The 18,593-nt window shown below is 49.4% G+C and overlaps 1 protein-coding gene across 1 annotated transcript in view; it reads left to right on the forward strand.

Moving 5' to 3' along the window:
* Positions 1 to 262: 262 nt before the first annotated feature.
* Positions 263 to 18,593, forward strand: part of PDLIM1 (PDZ and LIM domain 1) — a 40,457-nt gene continuing 22,126 nt past the window's right edge. Inside the window, exons 1-2 of the mRNA XM_084289954.1 lie at positions 263 to 420; positions 10,353 to 10,504. Coding sequence (XP_084146080.1) covers positions 325 to 420; positions 10,353 to 10,504 — 248 coding nt within the window. The 5' untranslated portion in view covers positions 263 to 324. The remainder of the gene's footprint in view (positions 421 to 10,352; positions 10,505 to 18,593) is intronic.

Raw genomic sequence — 18,593 nt, forward strand, 5'->3', positions numbered from 1 at the left:
GGCCACCATTAGGTTTCAGAGTTAACACGGCAGCTCCCCGAGGCGGGACGAGCCCCGTTTGCCCCGGAGGAGCCGCACCGGGGCACTCTCGCCTGCGGCTGGGTCGTGCCGCCGGGTTTAGCTCCGGCACCAGCAGCTCCGCACCGCGGCCGCCGCTCCGCCTCCGGGGCCGGCCACGGCTCAGCCCTTCTCCTCCTGCCCGGGGCCGCGGGGCCGGGAGCCCGGGGCGGGCCGGGGCGGGCCGGGGGCGGGCCGAGCCGTGCCGAGCCGTGCCGAGCCGAGCCGTGCCGTGCCGGTGGTGCCGGGCTGTGCGGCGAGGTGCACATGGGGACGCTCCGCATCGTGCTGCAGGGCCCCGGGCCCTGGGGTTTCCGCCTGGTGGGCGGCCGGGACTTCGAGCAGCCCCTCACCATCTCTCGGGTAGGGCTCGGCGGGGCCGGGGCGGTGGCTGGGAGGGGGACAGGGGCTGCCCGGGACCCCTGGAGGCTGGCACGGCTCGGCTCGGGTCCGCGGGAGGCGAGCCGGGGCTGACAGGTGGCTGCCGGTGCCGAGATGGGGTTGGTCACACAGCCATGTGTCTGTGGGGGTCTTTTCCTTTTCTCTTCCGTTTTTCTATATATGATTTTGGACGATCTGGGAGAAATCCGCGGCAGCCGGTGCCCGTGCCGGTGAGCTGCCCCCGCTGCGGGACCGGCCGCTTCGGCTTGCCTTGTATAGCTACAGCAGGAGCCTTTGTTTACAGGAGCCGCATTGACCTCTGCAAGCCTCTCCCTGCTTCTGTTGCAAGCCCTTCTTACCCCCACTTAAGGAAAAATTGGGAAATGACCGTGAAAAGTTTCACATCCAAACGGTTTCAGAGGTGTAACTTAACTTGCCTCTCTCTGCTCCAGACGGCAAAACTTGAGGGCTCCTTGTGGCTGCCCTGCTCCCACCTGCACCCCGCTGTCACCACCTGCGGGTGCTCACGTCCTGTGGTGCTCTGGCAAAGAGCTGGGCCCTGCTCCGAGCTGCTTGCCACACACCCATGAAAAGTGGGGCCGAGTGTGCCCATCTCTTGGTGCTGGGGACAACGCACCCCAAGCCACCCGTTGCTTCACATGGGGTGCCCTGCTCAGCATCCCATCGGGGCTGCCCGTGGTTCTCCCTCTGATGTCATGGAAATGTCCAATACATCCCACTTCCCACGGCCCTTCCTCACCTGGGGCCATTGGGATTTGAAGGCAGTGCAGAACTGGGACCAGGCCACCGCATTCTGTGAATCCCTCTGAGGGTGGCAAAAACTTGAGATTTTTCTAAATGCCTCCTGTCCTGGGATCCCCTGCCACTGGTCCTGCTGCCGGGCTGCGGGATGGCAGCGCTGGCGAGGTCAGACCCACAGCGGGGGGGCTGTTATTAATTTTCCCTCTGTTCTCCTTCAATTGCAGTCATAACGCCACATTCCTGTAAAGCATTTGTTTGGGACATGAAAGTAGGTTTAGCGTAGGGGAAGTGATATTTAGTACATTGTTATGGTAATTGCTGCCATTTCCTTCCAGCGAGAGACTCAGGCAGCACTATGTCTGAAGTCCCACCTCGCTGCTCTTACCTCTTCTCCATGACTGTCTGTGCCAGTGCTCATGGTCGCATACCAAGGGATGTAGATCAGCAAAGCGGCAAAAATAACTGCCTCGTGAGAAATTGGTTGTGACCCTGGAGACTGAAATGTAGTAAAATAGCCTTTCTGGTTTTGGTGACGAAAACGCTGACAATTGGCAGCTCCTCTGACATTGTTAATTCACCCTCCAAGCCTTCAAACCATTAATCTTTCTTGTGGTTCACTCTGAAGGCTGCTGGGTTTCTCCCCTTGGCTTAGTGACAAAGCTGTCAGCGAGCTCCCCCCTTCACCATGTAAAAAAGGGTTGTGAGGGCTTCGGTCCCACCAAGGTGCGAGATGGGGGGGCAAGCTGAGGTGAACAGGAGGGAGGGGAGTGTGATGAGAGCATCGCCTGCAGCAGGGAGGGTGCGGCTCTCCCTCCCCAGCAGTGTTATGTTTGCACTGTGCTGCAGCACGTAAGTCGTGGGGCCGTGGCGCAGGCATGCCCAGAGGGTTGTGTCCATCTGCCCACGGGCTTGAGCTGGGTGTCTTACACCTCCCTGTGAACCAAGGTGCCTACGTTCAGCCTGTGTTGCCTGTCAGCAGCTCAGATTTGGCCTCTGCTGACCCTCAGGGTGAGCTGTTCAGCTGGTCTTGGTATTTATGGCCCTCATCACCATTGTACCTCAGTGCCTTACCACTGGCTTTTATCTTCGCAACCTGTGACTGCTGCAAGGGGGGCTTATCCCAGTCCTGCTGGTGGGAGGCAGCACTGTTTGAGATGTAAACATGAATTGTTGGAGCCTGAAGCCTCAATCTCAGGGCCAAGTGGGGAGCAGCGGTGCCATGGGCATGGGAACCGACAGAGCAGCCAGGCCGTGAGCTCCCAGCTGGCAGTGGCTGTACGGCACCAATGTCCTGTTGTGTTTTACAAAAGTAGCAGATGAAAGATAACTGTATTTCCACAGCTGCTCTTGTCCTGTCTTTCATTGCTTCCCTAAATCTCTTTCCACTTGAACTGTGTGTTTGGCACTACCTCAGGCTCAAATACTTCAGGAGCATCTTCTGGTGCAAACACTCCTGGTTCCTAGGTTGGTTCCTAGGTTGTGTTGGACCAGTCTGCCCAGCAAGAGCCAAACGTGGGAATTTTCCAAGTGTTCCACGTGTGACTTTCTTGTGGATCTCCCATTTCTTTCAGAGGGATTTCTTCATAGAAATCTCTCATTTCTTCCTTTCTTCATAGGCATTCCTGGCTTACGTTTCTTTTAAAAAAATGTACGGTTATGGTGGACATTTTATTTCAATCTTTGCTCAGAACAAGCATTGTGTTGGTCAGTGTAATGAACCTGAGACCAAAGCCTGCAGGATTCGCTTGCAGGAGTAGGCAAGACCATTGTCTTTATCACCCTTTGAGTAATAGCAGCAGTGAGCCCATGGGGCAGAGCTTTTCCCAGCTCCTGCCCGAGCTGTGGACTGACATGTTACAGGATGGTGGTGATGGTGGGGCTGCCCTGTGCACAGGGTAGTTCCCTGTTAAATTCCTGTGAGACCAGCAGGGCTGGCAGAGGAAGCAAGCAGCTGCATAGTGAGACAGCTGATAAAGCTGCACAGATAACAGACCCCATCCCCCTCTGTCCTTCAGGTAATACGAGCTCTTTCCTGTTGGTTTGCATTTTATGTTGATAAACACTGGATTTCTGTTTGCACTTGAATATACACATGGAACTGTTCCATAAGCCCTGCTCTTGAACTAAATTTATATTTTGTACTAGTGGTGTGCTGATCTTTCATGGCTGACGCAAAATACAGGTAAAGGGGAGTTTTGATTTACACTTTGTCAGGCCAAGAATCCCCAGCCCCACTGAGGAGTGATGTCTGCCATAATCTGTGGCGCTGGCCAAAGCCAGAGCACCTCAGTATCCACATTTTGGTATGAAACTGAGCATTTTCCCATTGAAAGAGTGGTTTAAAGACAACCTAGTTCTGCAGATGTATTAAAGACCTGAACGCCCAACATTAAGCATGTTGCTGATTTCAACAACAGTGACAGGAATTCATCCATGCTCGGTCTGATATTTCATCTACTTATGGTGTTTGAACATCTCTGGATGTATAGCATGTATAGAACTGGAAGGTAATCAGATGTTGGTTCCTTACACCCAGAGACGTGACTCAGTGCTAAAACCAGGCCCAATGGCCTGAAGTCAGACGCCGAACTAAGTGCCTGGGGTGTGAAGCTGTCGGGTTTGGCTTGGCACTGTCACACACACACGAGGGGAGCGGCGCCAGCCCAAAACCTGCGTGAGGGGGTGTGAGTCGGATTACCTCATGGTATCATGTATGTGTGTGGCAGGCAGTGACTCGCGAGATACCCGGGGCACCTAGGCTGCCAGGCGGGAGGAGACATGGCTGGCTGGGATTTTCGGGGGTGTGGGGAGGGGCGTGAAGCAGAACCACAGCAAAATGGCGGGCTGACATGGTACATGGGGGTGATCTGCCCAGTGCATGCCTGAGCATTTGCTGTGCATGCCGGGGAAGAGCCGTCCCCCTGTCCTCTCCTCAGGCCGCATCATGTCTGACAGGCCTGCCCTGTGCAGAGGTGGCCCTGGTGGCTTTGGCGTGGGTGCTGCAGATGCAGATTTCAGTTGCCCCTCTGCTCCCCTCTTGCCTAGCGGCCTGAGTAGGAGCAGCCATGCCATGCTCAGCCCCATAACGCTGCCTGCACAGCTCATGGTGCTGGAAACACCCCTGTCTTCTGTGCAGCATCCTGCGCTCTTGAAGGCAGCCAGGCGCCAAGTCACTACCTGCCAAACCAAGCACCAAAACTTCCCTGCTCGCCTCCCTGCAGCTGCTGGGAGCTGATGGCTGCCAGCTCCCCCAGCCGTTTCCATTTTCACTTACACTTAGCACAGAAATGGATATCTGCCTGTTCCCATCCTGTTCTCCTGCCCCGTGGGACTGCTGCATGCCCCACATCATGGCAGGGATGCTCGCCCTGTTGGGCCCTGGGGCACTCCTGGGCAGGGGTTGTAAAATGCTTTGGGTTTTAAGGGTGCTATGTCAAAATAATTGCAGCAAATGGATTTTTTAAATATTTTTTTTTATTTTCAGTATAAACAGGGAAGGATTTTTTTTTTCATTGTAAACACGGAAATTGAGAGAGGCCTAAACTGCATAAACAATTGATGCAGTTCTGGACCATGACACAGTATCTTAGATGGTTGCTGATTACACCACATCTTGTTTTATTTAGAGGATGAAATAAACCATCAGGAAAGGCTCAGCTGATGAGCAGTATTCTGTAATGTTTTGAGCCCTTGTAAGAAAACTTTATACTTCTGTGGTTGTGTTCTTTTTTTTTTTTTTTTTTTTTTTTTTAAATACAGAGCACATTACAAAATGAGCTGTGGGAATGCGCAGCCTCCAGCATTACTCCTGTGCAATGCAGGGAGTCTGACCCACGTTTTGCATTGCCTTCCTGAGGTCAGCCCTCTCCACACTGTGTCTGATGCCTTCCCTTTTCTGTGTTGAGAATCCCCTGGGCGAGCCCTGGGCTGGGCAGTGTCTGACCGCAGCAGTGCACGGGGTGGTGGCAGCCTGGAAGAGCAATCTCCTGGAGCTGCTTTAAGGAACCAGCCCGTGGGCCCCCTCCCTTAAAAAGAGCAGGGGTGGGGAACGTGCCTGCCTGCATTTTCTCATAGCCTCTGATCTCTGCTGACCCAGCTGCATGCTTTTGCTGAGAGAAGCTGTGGCTGCTTAGCATAATGCTCCGGTGCTGAGTACATTACTCATGGTAAAACAGCAGTGTGCGCGGGTGGGGAGGATTAAACAATGTCAGGGATGTCTCGTCACTGATGGCCTTATAAGTATGTTGCTGCACGTCTGTTCTGTCCAGCAGGGACGCAGCTGGATTTTCCTCTCCAGCACAGATAGGTGCTGTTAATCCAGATCTCTTCTCTCACTGTTGTTCTTAATTTTCTTGTTTTCTTATCTCTTCATCGCTTCTTGAGATGTGTGTCTAGGTGTGGAGTGATGGGTGGTGCCGGAGGCTGTAGGGTCTGTGAGAAACTGCAGAGGTTTGATGCAGTAAGCAAGCAGTGTGCCTGAATGGATAGGGAGAAGGGCAGGAAGGGCACTGAATTTCAGACCTGCCTATGTGTCTTGACTCACTCTGAGCTGCTTTATGCAGCATTTTGTTCATGCTTCCCACCCTCCCTCTCTCTTGTTTGCTGTGGGCAGCAGCTTTCCCTTAATAATCCCACTGCTGCTTCTCAGATCCTTGCCTGCAGAAGGAAAGGAGATGCTGTGTGTCACTGCAAAGGGCTCACAAGGCTTGCTAGAGAGTATGTATGGAGTTAATTGCAGCAAAAGTAAAGTGTGGTTGTGTTTGGCTAGCTCTGGGACAGACAGAGGTTTTATAAAGAGGGCCTTGGAGCTGGGTAAGCAGCCAAATACGTCTCATTCCCTCTGCTAAATCAAAGCATTTTCTCTCCTAGTGTAAATGCTCTTTCCCAAAGATACTAGCTGAGGGATTAACATGTCACAGCCCAGACCTTTATTGGCTGCCTGGCCCCCAGTGCGAGGGAGTGACAGCAGGAAAACCACCTGGGAGTCTGAAACCTAGACTTTGCAAAATCCTCGTGGTGTTGGCAAGGTAGAGCCCAAAGCATGCGTACCAGGAAGGCAGAGTGGGGCCAGGTGGTGCCCATGGACACAAAATCTCACTTTATAGTATGACAAAAGAGGGTAGGTTTTTCTCCCAGCCATACCAACCCTGAATCTGAGGGACCACTTCAAAAAGAGGGGTCCAAGCATACATTCATTACTTCAGTATAAATGCCATAATCAAGCCCATGGACCATGGGGCTTCTTCTGTACTCTGGCAAATGAGTCTGAGCTGCTTCTTAGTTTTACGGAGCTGATGTCAGGGGCCTGGTTGGATGGTCTGGTTGTAAGTGACTGGATTATTGCAGTAGTAGCCCAGGTTATGTGGGACAGGGAGATCTTGCCTGTCACATCTCCAGCCGCACACCCTCCCCACCTCCAGAGGTGGGTCTTTGGAGGGTGAAGTTGCTCCTGGCCCAGTTGCTGGAGGACTGCCCCTGCAAGCTGGTCCTGTTCCCATGTCACAACTGGCATTTTTTGAGGCAACTGCTTGACACGAGACAGCTTTGCTTGCATGGATGGACCCAGGCCAGGTACCTACACCAGCCAGCCAGCATCGTTGATGTTTCCATGGGCAACACCTAAAAAACAGTTGAGCTCTGGGACCTATTTCAGGTACAATATCACGCAGTACTGCCAGCGTGTCTCAGCATTGTCTGCTCAACAGTGAAATGACCTAATGGCAAAGTCTTACACAATTGCACTGGAGCAAGCACTGGGAGGTAGGGCATGGCTTACTTCCAAAGGAAGCCTCAGGGCATGATGTTACAGGATGTGCAGAGCTTTATTCACCCCATGTAGTGTCCTGAGGGCCTGTGGTGCTGCACGTCCCCTCTGCCAGAGGCTGCCGGACCCAGTGCAGAAGCCAGCTGGGAGCAGTTTTGAAGGAGGCAGGAGGCTCAGCCTTTGCACAAGATGTAACTTGTGCAGTCGTGCTTGCAGGTTTTGCTCCTCGCAGCATCTTTCAGCCCTCCTCGCCGTCCCACGCAGAGGTGCAGCTGCATCCCATCGTGTGCGAGGTGGCTCTGCCACCATCCCCTCCGTTCTCCCAGGCTGCTGCTCTGATGTTGGTTGAGAAGGGAGAAGGGGGAGAGGCTGGTGCAGAGCTTTAGGTGGTCTGAGAGGAGCAAAGCAGGGTCAGGCAGTGCAGCATCGAGATGCCCTTGTGCAGCTTGTGAGCCTGTAGACTGTTCATTTTTGGAGTCCTTGTTGGGTTGTGCAAGCTGGCCAGTAGCTGCCAGTGCTCTGAGCACCCTGCCTGCAGCCACGCTGCCACGGCCCAGGGAGGGACACCACGCAAATAAAGGCAGAAAAAGGTCCTTGTTTAATAACTGCTAGCTTTCTGCTATCTTGATGCTAACTGGCAGGTGAGCACCTCTCAAAAGCAGCACTGAGATGAGAACAGACCATGCTGCAAGGGGGGAGGGAACATCATTAGTAGTTATTAATCATGCTAAAAGGCTGGGGGATGGGTTCCCTGCGGTGCTGAGCTCTTGTGTAGGCACGTTTGCTATGAGCAGTCCTGGCAGAGAGCATGAGCTGGATGTTGCAGGGAAATGGTTTGTGGAAGGTTACATTTCAGGGCAAGTTATTTCAAGAACTGGAGCTGGGTGTTTAAGCAAGTCTCCTTTTGGCAAGTTTGCTTATCTTCTTCATTACTGTGCATCCTTGTGGCTTCCCCTTAGGGGAGAGGTTTGCAGGGTACCTAATGGGTGTAATCACCAACTCTTATCTGATGGAGAACAGCACTCAAATTTCAAATTCCTCTGAAGTGGACACAGAAGAGGAACCACAAGCCCAGGCAAAGCACTGAGGTGTTTCTGCGGGTGCCACTCTTTCATTCTGGTGGTTTTTGGGGTTTCTCCAGGAGGCTTCAGTATCAGTGTCCAGCTCAGCTGCTCCTTGTGGTACAGGATCATTTCCAGCAGCCTGCCAAATGCTGCATAGGCTGTCGGTCTTTAAATACAAGCTATATGGCTGAGCCTCCAGCAGTGTGCCAGTGGTGGTGTTAATCCAGCGTTATTCTTGACTACTTAGCAGCCTTGTCTGATTGAAAATGAATCACGGTAATTGTGTGCTGAGCTCAGTGCTCTTCATGGGGTTGAGTAATGTGCCCCTCTCCTGTCTCGGGCAGTGGAGGAAATAAAGGCACTGAGAAAGGACTAGGTAAAGGCCCAGGGACCAGGTCAGGACCCACAATGTGTCTCCTGCGAGCTCCCTCTGCTGTAATGGTGTCTTCAGGGATCTGTCCCACAGCTTCTCAAGCAGCAGCTCCCAAATCCCATGGGACTGGTGGCCACAGATTTTCTCTATCCACCTGGTGCCTTGTCTGGGCTTTCCATTAGCATTTCCTCTGTTCACAGTCTGCTTACAGCATTACAAGCAGGGAGCAGGTAGACAGGCACTGTTCGTTGACCCCTCCGAAGGTCCTGGGGTTAATGTTGAGCACCTTAGCCAAGTTGGACATCCGTGATATGCATCTGTGTCCTTCCCTTTTCCATAAATTAATGACTTAGCAGAGAGGTGAAAAAAAAAAAAAAAAAAAAAAGCATCTTGTCATCTTCCTTCTGGTTAGGGAAAATATCCCACTGCAGCTGTGAGGGGATGTGCTGAATAGCCTCGTTTTTGGCCCAGGGAAAGCAGTGATTGCAGCTAATGGGTGACACCTCTAGGAAGAGAACATTTCCCTAGGGGGAATGGTTTGCCATCCTGTCCCACGTTAGGAGCACTCTAAATCTTCTGAACAGTGTTTATTTATGCCTGACAGTCCTGCTGGGTTTGCTCAGCTGCTTTCCAGCATGCTGAAACCTAGCACGAATGCGTAGAAAGAATACCAGTTGCAACGGACTCATAAATGAGGTGTGTCCCAGCTGCAAGGCATGTTTTAGTTGGAGAAGGGTGGAAGCAGTCCACCCTTCTCATTTCCTCTGCCTGTTAAATAATTGATGAAAGCCCACATTAATCATGATGCCCCTCCCACAAAGTCATTAACACTGCACAAAATCTTACATAGCGATTGCAAAGCCACCAGCAAATGTGACATTCTTCACCTTCAACCCTGGCAATAATTTTTCCCCAAAGAGGTCTTGGTTGTTAAGAGGACACCTCTTTAGCAGAAATAGAGAAAAGTGAATAAGCTCTTCACTTGACTAGCTTGAAAATGCCAAGTTTTAGCTGGGATCTTTTTTTTTTTTCACAAGGAGTACCATACCAGTGGCATTGCTGCATCATGTCTTCTGTCTGGGATCTCAGCAGATTACCCTGAGCTCCTTCCCATCCCTCATTTCTCAGGCAGAGCACAGCAGCTCTTTAGCAGTGCCATAGTATATCTGGGAAGCAAACCAAGCATGAAGAGGAAAGGGAGGTGCAATATGGCAGAATGTATCAAGGTGAGGTCAGACTGGGAGGCTGGGGATCATGCTGCCAATTTTTCAGATAGTACTGTCAGATTGTGCTTTAAAGACGAGGTTTGTGATGCCTTTCTTCCTCCCCTTCTGCTTGTTAGATCAAGCACTGCTTTGGAATTGATCACACTGTAGTCAGTGAGTCTGCTCCACCTGCCCCTGGGCCGAACCAGCTTACTGAAGATGCAATCCAAAATCTTGTGCCCAAACATTTTTCCCAAGGAAGGAACCAAATGAGATTGTGATACAGATGAAGGTGTTTATGATTAGCATTGACTCAAATTCTCTCTCTCTTTTCTGGCATCTCTTTTCTTAGAGGCTTGGGCTACCGTGCTTTTCTCAGCACCCTCTGCTTTGGAGAGCATTTCTCTGTCCAGCAAAGAACAGAGTTGCTTCCTCTGTTGTTACTCTCTATTACAAAGCCAGTTGCTTCAAATGAAAATATTTTTTTTTGCCATTTACCTGTCTCTTCCCTGCTAAATCTCTATCTGTGGGTGCCAAAACAGAATCTTTATCCTAATTTTAATAGAGTTAGTTATCTAAAAGACCTGTATCCATGTAGATTTCTTCTGAGATTTGCTTTCATTAGTTTTCACCTCCTTGCTTCCAGGTACCATCAAGAGAAGCCCTGAGTGCTGCAGCTGCTTTTCAGATGTCTCTTGGAAGGTGGCTCTCTGGACAGTCCATTCACTCATTTTGTCTTCTTGCAGGTGACTCCAGGTAGCAAAGCTGCAACAGCCAACTTGTGTATAGGCGACCAGATCATAGCCATCGATGGCGTGAACACAGATAACATGACGCACCTCGAGGCGCAGAACAAAATCAAGGGCTGCGCAGACGAGCTAACCCTGACAGTCAGCAGGTAGGTCGCCTGGCGAGACTGGGGACAGGGACAAGGAGGGAGGTGGAGTGGACAGTAGCTGTGTTTTGGTTTGACCTCTCTGGCTGGTTTGTTTAATTTGACCTCTTAGTGCTTTATCTGGCCAGGCACTGAATGGCAAGGGGGGACTGCATTTCAGCCTTTAATACTAGTGCTGCTTGCATTTGCTGCACTTTGACCTTATGAAAACAAATTTCCCTGTGAGAAATCGGCTGATAATTTGTGGCAGAGTCTGTCAGCCTGCTCTGTGGCTCCTGACAGCAAGAACTCCAAGATAGGTCTCACAAAAACTTCACTCATAGCAGAGGAGGTGTGACCAGAGATGACCTTTCTTCCTGTTGCATGAATTTAGCAGTTAAAATACATGGCTGTGTGCTGTCCAAGCTATTAGTTATCTAGGTTTTGCCACTCACAGATTCAGAAAGATTGTGCATTTTGGAGTCTCTTGATCCAGCTTCTTAAAAGTACTGGGGCCTGGCATTTCAGGGGTACAGGGGATTTACCTGAATTGCAGCCACAGGTACCAGCTTCAAGGCAGGGGAAGCACAAAAGCATGCCCTAAGTGACGCAGTAGCTCAGTTGCTGTGGCTCTCCTGTGATAAGGGAACTCTTTCTGTAGCTTGCACAGGGGCAGCAGTTCAGCAGGCATTTCCCAGTTCAGGAAGAAGTGATGGGCCTTGGCCAAAACAAGCCTGACAATTCATCGAGGGAGTTCACAGAGGGAAGACCCGAGCAGAGGAAGGCAGTGTGAATGGGTGGTGAGCATTACAGCAGCGTGTTAGCCCCAGCATTTCTCATGCTCACCCCTAGCTTGGCAGCCTGTGGTGTTCCTGTGAGGGAGTGCTTCTTGTCTGCCCTCAAATATCCGGCTTCTAGATCTTAGCAAGCCAGTGCTGCCTGGTTCTGGCTGGGAGAGGGAGAGGGGAGAGGGAGAGGGGAGAGGGAGAGGGAGAGGGAGAGGGAGAGGGAGAGGGAGAGGGAGAGGGAGAGGGAGAGGGAGAGGGAGAGGGAGAGGGAGAGGGAGAGGGAGAGGGAGAGGAGGGCTCTTTGAGCCTGTGGGCAAGCTCACTCTTACCAGTCATGAGTCTGGAAAATCTGTTTGCAAATGTTCATTATCAAGTCGTTAGCTTTATAGCCACTCAATGCGTGTTTTTTCAGCCTTGGATGTGGAAGCTGCCCAGAGGGAGATTTCTGTGCAGCAGTGTAAAGCCACGCAGGAGCTTTGAGTTAAAACTCAAGACTGTCTTTAAATGTGGAAGCATGAAGAGTGTGGTAGACCCTGCTGCTTTACTGACCAGCAAGTACCAATGACAAAATGGCGAAGGAGGGTGTAAAGACTGCAAGGATGTGAAAAAAAACGTGATCTAACTACTCATCCACCCCAGGGTTTGATATTACTGCCCATTACTTGGTATGAAATCCATTTCAGGTAGTTCCAGGGAACTTTAAGTCTTTGGTCCTCATTCTTTGGGACTAAAATTCTGCTTAGGGAATCGCTTACTTGTTTGGAGATTTGATAGCTGCTAGAGATGTGTTTCTATCAGGAATATGATACTACAGGATGCTTTCTCAGAGGAGAAAGCTCTGCTTTAATGCAAAAAGACAGACATGTGCATCATGCTGTCCTTCCTGGTTGTTCTCTGTTGAGGATATTTTATCCCAAGCTCTGAGCTGTCCCCTTCTGGGCCCCTGTAACTGCATCTCTTTGTCCACCTGGCTTTGTAGGTAGTTGCGTATGAAAACAAAAGGATATCACTTGTGCTTCAACACTGCCAGCTCCTGGGTCAGGTCTCCATGCTCTGCAGTCGTGGCTTGTTAGCTGGTCCCTTGTGCCAAGCAGCCGTGCTGGCCAGGGCTCCAGGTCTGACAGCAGCAGCTCCACGGGCTGGGAGGCACTGCAGCTGGTGCTGCTGGTGTGCCCAGCTGTGCCGGGTTTCTGAAGAGAGAAATTTTCCAATCCTTTTTACTCATCATCATAGGGATGTCTTGTGAAAGCAGAAACCTTTATTGATTATTAATTTGATAGCTGATTAATTTTAAATGATTTCTTTGAGAGCCGGGTGTGCAAAATGCTGTCAGATCTGCATTTGGAGTGGCAGCAGGGACGGGCGAAGAGGGATTTTACAGACACAGGTTGGAGCTCACATTGGGAATTTTATTTCCACAAAGGGACACTACCATTGTGACAGTGAGGACATACCTTGTGAATGCTGAAAATGCAAGTGTTCAAGAGGAGATGGGATGAATTCATGCAAATAAAACCTGTAAAGGCTAGTATGTACCACAGTAGTATCTCTGTTGCAGAAAGCCCCTAAGCTGCAAAGACCTGAAGGCTGGGAGCATTTTGGGGAAGTACGGGGCTATGCTTGTCCTGTTCTTGTGCCTCTTCCCCAGGCCTAAACAAACCTTATGTGTACTCAGCATCTATGCAACCCTCTTTGCTTTTAATGGTAGCTGAGTGGTTAAAATGTCCTTATCTTTGGCTGCACTACTGATTATTTAAGAGAAATGTAAATGTAGAGAACCAAAAGGACTTAAACACTTCTGGTAAAGGAAATGCTGTTTGCACTGTGTACTTGATTGCAAATATCAACAGCATTCCAATGTTTCCTGTTTCGGTATTTTCCTTAACGATGGTAGCAGTCCAAAAATATTTCAGATCAGATTGTAGGCAGGAAATCTAGTCTAACACATGTCACTGTTAAAAATGGATTGAATTTCTAGCAGAAGAAAACATGCCTGGTCTGCTTTTTTCACCCAAAGGGGCAAATTTATTTGTGAAAATCTGTTTATTTCCTAGGATTTAGAACCAGCCACAGATTGTTTTCTCTGAATGTGCCTCTCTAAGTGGCACTGCCAGGTGCTTTGCTGCCTGACATGTGAACAGAACTGGAAAGGTCTGCTTTCTGCCTTGGAAGCAGTTATTTTACAATGTTGGCACACACGCCAAATTCCTGTTGGACTTTGCCTCTCCAGCAGATCGCTGCTCTCTTCTCAGCCTGTTTGTTCCTTCATTTTGCTTTTTATTTCAGGCTAGAGAGTCCTCTTAGAATCATAGTTCACAAAAAATGGAGGTAAAATTTCCGTTATTGTCTTCATCAGTGTATGGTCAAGCTCTGCATGGTGGTTTTCTTTGGTACACATAGAAAGACCAACCTACAGCAGACTTTGCACTTCAGTTAATTCAGAACCACCCAGATGCTAAAGCAAGAAATTTCACAGGCAGGGTTGTGAGCCTCTTGGCTTTGCAGAAAAAAGGAAGTTTGGGTTCTTAAGTCTTTGGGAAGACCTCTTTTTTTTTTTTTTTTTTTTTTTTTTTTTCAGTGAGGGTGTGTACCTCAGCACTGACAGTCTAGGGTCAAGCAAAGTGTTGCCCTTGGCTGCCCCCCTCCCAAGCACACCACTGATTTTCCTTTGACAGAGGTAAGCAGCGACATGTCCAGCAGCCTGGAGAATGCTGTCAGCTTGCTTTGGAAGCTCAGTGAATTTGGGGAAATAAACTCACTTTGTTGAGAGAGGTCTCAAGACAGGAAGGCTCGAAAACAAAACTCACCTGATATCCAAAAGGTCCAACATTACCCATGTCACTGGTAATGCTCACAAGGAATTTGGCACACAGCTCTGTGGCTGTAGCTACAGATGGACAAGAGCAGACAAATGCTCATTCCAGTTGCAGTACAGGTGAAAGTAATCTCTAAAAGAAATGGCTTTTTGCCCATGTCACCAAGTTTGTAATGGATCTGTGCTCATGTGCAGCCATGAGCAACTCAAAGGTGAGCTGTTTATTTATGTTTGGTGAACAAAAAATAAATATTCCTACAGCGAGCCTGCCCTTCTTTTGTGTCTGGAGGCAGGTTGGGGTGGTAACAGGAGAGGAATATTTGTGAAAAGGGATTGCAAATGTAATCTCTTTTTCTGCTCCTGCTGTCCTTTTCTTCAAATATCCAGCTGTTCTTCTGCACCTCCACTGCCAGCATATGATATATTGATACACCTTTTCTTTGTTTGCAAAATAGTCTGTTACTCTGCTAAGAGTGATGCCAAGGAATGAAGCTATGCATTTTTTTTCTTTGAAAACTGCTCAGATCAGAGAAGTCAGATGTCCTACCAGCAGATGTTAAGTGCATTGTCAAAAAGGATCATGTGTAGATGCTTATGGAGAAGGAGTGAAGGGCAAGGGAGAGAGAGAAATGCCATCTGGGCTTTACTCGGTAGGCTCGGCTGCACCCCCACTGCGGGAAGCTCCCCATCCTCGCTCTGCTTGTCCCTTGTGTTTGGCCGTGGCTGCACAAAGCCACAATAGGCTCGAGGTTGCTTTCTGGGAAGTCTGCAGAGTTTGTTGACTCATTTAGGCTTGCTTTTTGTTTCCCTGCCAGCAAGAGTTTTCCAGCTCTGTCATCTTGCTAATAATGCTCGTGGCCCTGGGAAGGGCTGGTGCTGTGCAGCAGCTATATAAGGCCATGCACACCGGCCGCCCTCCCCGGCAGCTCATCCTGCTGCTCCCCAGCCCTTGCAGGTGCCCGCCAGAAGCTTTTACCAGTGATGGGGGCACTCAAAGGCATTTTGGCAAGTCAAGCCTGGCTTTTGACGTGTTGTTACAGCCTCTTTGGGAAGGCAAAAGCTGTCAACGCTGCAGCTGGCTGGTGGAGGAGCAGTGTGAGCAGCCAGGTGTGCCCTGTCCGCCACGCTGTGATGAAAGGGCTTGTGGTGCTCCTCTGGTGCTGCTACTGAAGCCAGAGTTGCCCTTTTGCTTTTAGTGGCTGTATGAAGTGAAATAAGAAATTAATTCGGGGCCTCTTGTCTCAAGGAAGTTGTGACTAGCATTGCTCTTTGAGATGGTTTTGCTTGCCAAAGAGAATTTGTCCATTAATGGAGGGCTTGCTAAAAGAGTCTGCTGGTGTTTAAATCCAAGGGCACGTACTTCCGTAGCTAACAGGCTGAGTAAACAGGTACCTTCCCGGTAGCCTGAAAGCTCCTGTAGTTAGTCACTAAAGCTGTTAAAATGCCTGACTAAAACCCTGGGGGCTGTTGAAAGAGGAATTGCCTAATCCTTTCATTGTTTTTCAGCCGTCAAACCTTCTGATGTGCAAGAAACTTTTCAGTATTTAGGGGTTTAGTTGCTACTTGGGTAAATTAGTTGTGTCCATTCCCGTGTTTGAAACGGGAATGTAAATGTGCCTCTGCCCTGCAGAAGTTACTTTACGCAGTTCCTGGCTACAGAATTAGACCCTCATTTTCCAGCACTGAAGTTTCCCTTGAAGCTATGGCCCAGCCCTGCACGCAAACCCCATTGATAGCAAAATGTAGCCTCTTGTGATGTTTATATTATACCGTGTTCGAGCCAAGCTTCTTGAAAAATGTTGTATTTCACAAATACCTCTCCACATTCTTGCCTTGACTTGCATGCAGTTTCCTTCCTCTCCTTCCTACCAGTACCTTCCCATCCAAGCTAACCTCAGACAAATTTTCTAATCTTGGGTCTTGTTTTCTGCCTGGATGGAACAGCAAATGCATGGCTCACTCCCTGACCCTGCCTTGGTTGCTCACTGTCCTGTGGTGAGGAAACAGCACAGAAGTGTAAACTGCAAACACGATGAAGTTTGTCTATTTGCATGCCCACTATTAATTTGTCTGGCAGTTGTTCCTGGGCTTGTTTGACTGTCATGTTTTTGTCTTCTCTTTTCACTGTTTGAATGTCACTCTCTGTTGGAGTCCCTTTTGCTGGAATATAGAGGAGAAACCATGTTATAAAATAAATTTGGATTTCAGCTAGCCACTCCAACACTTGATTCCTGCTTCACATAAACAATACAAGCACATGCAGATATGACAGAGATATGACGTCTAACCAATCCACCCGACTCATGTCTCGTACCTGTACTTCCCAGCCTTACAGAAATCAAGTTCTGGGTCAGAAATGGGACATAGGTGAGCATTTGGGTGCTTTTCCTCTTTTTCCTGCCATGCTTCAGTACAAGTGCAGACGCTGATGGCAGGAACATAGGCAGGAGACCATGGCCAAGAGCTGGGATCGCAGCTCCACGGGTGGTGTGGTGGGACAGGACACGTACTGTGCTGGCCCCTCCAGGCAGGGCATCCACAGCAAAGCTGCCTCCTCTTTGCTGGGGCCATAAATGGGTGTTGAGAGAGCAAGTGAGGGGCTCTGTGACAGCTGTTGTAAAGACAAAGGGAAGCTTTGTCCTCCTGGCCTTAGAGGGACAACCCTGCTGGCTATTTAACCTATCTGTTTGGATAACTTTTAAGCTGAATTGAAAGTAAAGCCTGGAGTGACCTTGCTGCTTCCATTTATATCCAGTGACAGACTGGAATGGCAGCAGGCTGGGAATCAAACTGGGGCTTTTTGTCTTGCTATTAAAAAAGGGAGAAAAATCTGGTCAGAAACCCAAATTTGGCTGTGGTAACTAACCCAAGGTGCCTCCCAAGAGCTGGAGACCAACGCGCTCTGCCACCTCCAATGTACCAAGCCAGGGCAATGGGATGAGAGCAAGCACCCAGGGACCTGAGGGGAGGTTTCTGCTCTGTGCTCATACACTGGCCTGCTCTGAGATTAAATCCACAGTCTGAAGAAGGCTTTTCGGTGCTTCTGAAATCTGGTAACGCTAACCTGCTGCAAAAGAAAGTACTGCCTGGAAAATACTAGTGAGAATTGGCACCAGGGCTGCCTCATGCTAGAAATCAGCTGAAGTGTTTAATGCTTTCTGAACTGTTCTTTTATCTCCAGCCAGCGTCCACTTGCTTGCAGCCTGGCTGGCAGGGTATTTGATTTCCATGTGCTTTGCTGTGTCCCCTGTATTTCCAGAAGAGGTGAAAACCCAGTCACATGTGATCTGCAAGCATTTCCAAAGAGTAAGGCTTTGCTCTGCTCAGTGGGCTGCTCCCCTCTGTGCAAATACAAGTCTTCAAGTGCAAAAAGCAACCATCTGAGAGGTGTCTGTGACTTTGTTATGCTTGATAGCTGTCATCTGAGTAAAGCTGCTGGTTTCTCTGGCCCCTTAAAGCACTGGTGGCCAGAAGTAAGGTGGGAATGACTGTTTCACACTCACCTGGGGTGTTGTGCATCCAGCAACAGCAGCTGTTGGGGCAAGACAATGATCAGATTGTCATAGAGTTGACCCCATGCAGCTCTTATGTCCGTAGTTGTCAGTCTATGTGTTCTCCAGAGCATCAGATGCCAGGATTTGGGTGAAGTAGGCTGTGGGCTATTGGCGCTGCAGCTGTGCCCACAGGATGCAATAGCCCAGAGGCAAAGGTTTGCTCTGCCTGACTCATGGTGTGTAAAGCCTACCATCAGGTGTGACCTGTGTCTATGAACTTTCCTGAGAAAGGAGGTACAGCAGGTACAGTACAGCAGGATTCCGTCAAGGCTTCTTCTGTGTAAAGTCCAGAGTGCAATTGCTGCACCAACAGGTAAATAAACGTCCTATAAAAAATCTCTTCCTTGAGTAAGAGTGTTGGCTCCCACCTCCTCCCACTGAGCTACCCTCTGGATGTTAAGCATTAAAATACTATTTATGCAGCAAGTGTCTGGAGTATACACGTGTATCACAGTTAGACTTTTTTGCTTGTTTTTATTTTAAAATGTACTGACATTGGAGGGCTTTTAGAGAAATGAGGTAGACGAGAATTAATTTACTGTGGGTAGCTCTACACCCTGCTTCTCTACCCCTGTCAGTTTTATAAGCCTTTTCTGTTTAAAGTATCTTTCCAGTTGCCCAGTTAATTCTCAGTGGAAACATTCCTGTTTTGCTAACTAAGAACTTAAACTGTAGCTGGCCCTGGCCCCACAGATATCTGGGAAGAGCATCTATCTGCAGTTGCAGAGTCACGAAGTTGCGGGATCTGCTGTCAAAACAGGACATGGCTTTCAAAATTAATCCTAAGAGTTTATCAGCTATCTAGTTGCTGCACCATGCAATGTGTAACATTGAACAATAGGTTTCATTCAGCAATTCTACAGCAACTCGTTCCCTACTATTAAAAAGTTTGCAAAAGTAGCACTGTTTGGTCCCTCCTCGATGCTAGCTGCTCTCTATATGTCTGAGAAACTTAG

This window comes from Netta rufina (assembly GCF_964035555.1).
Source record: "Netta rufina genome assembly, chromosome: 7".
In the NCBI taxonomy this organism is placed as follows: domain Eukaryota; kingdom Metazoa; phylum Chordata; class Aves; order Anseriformes; family Anatidae; genus Netta; species Netta rufina.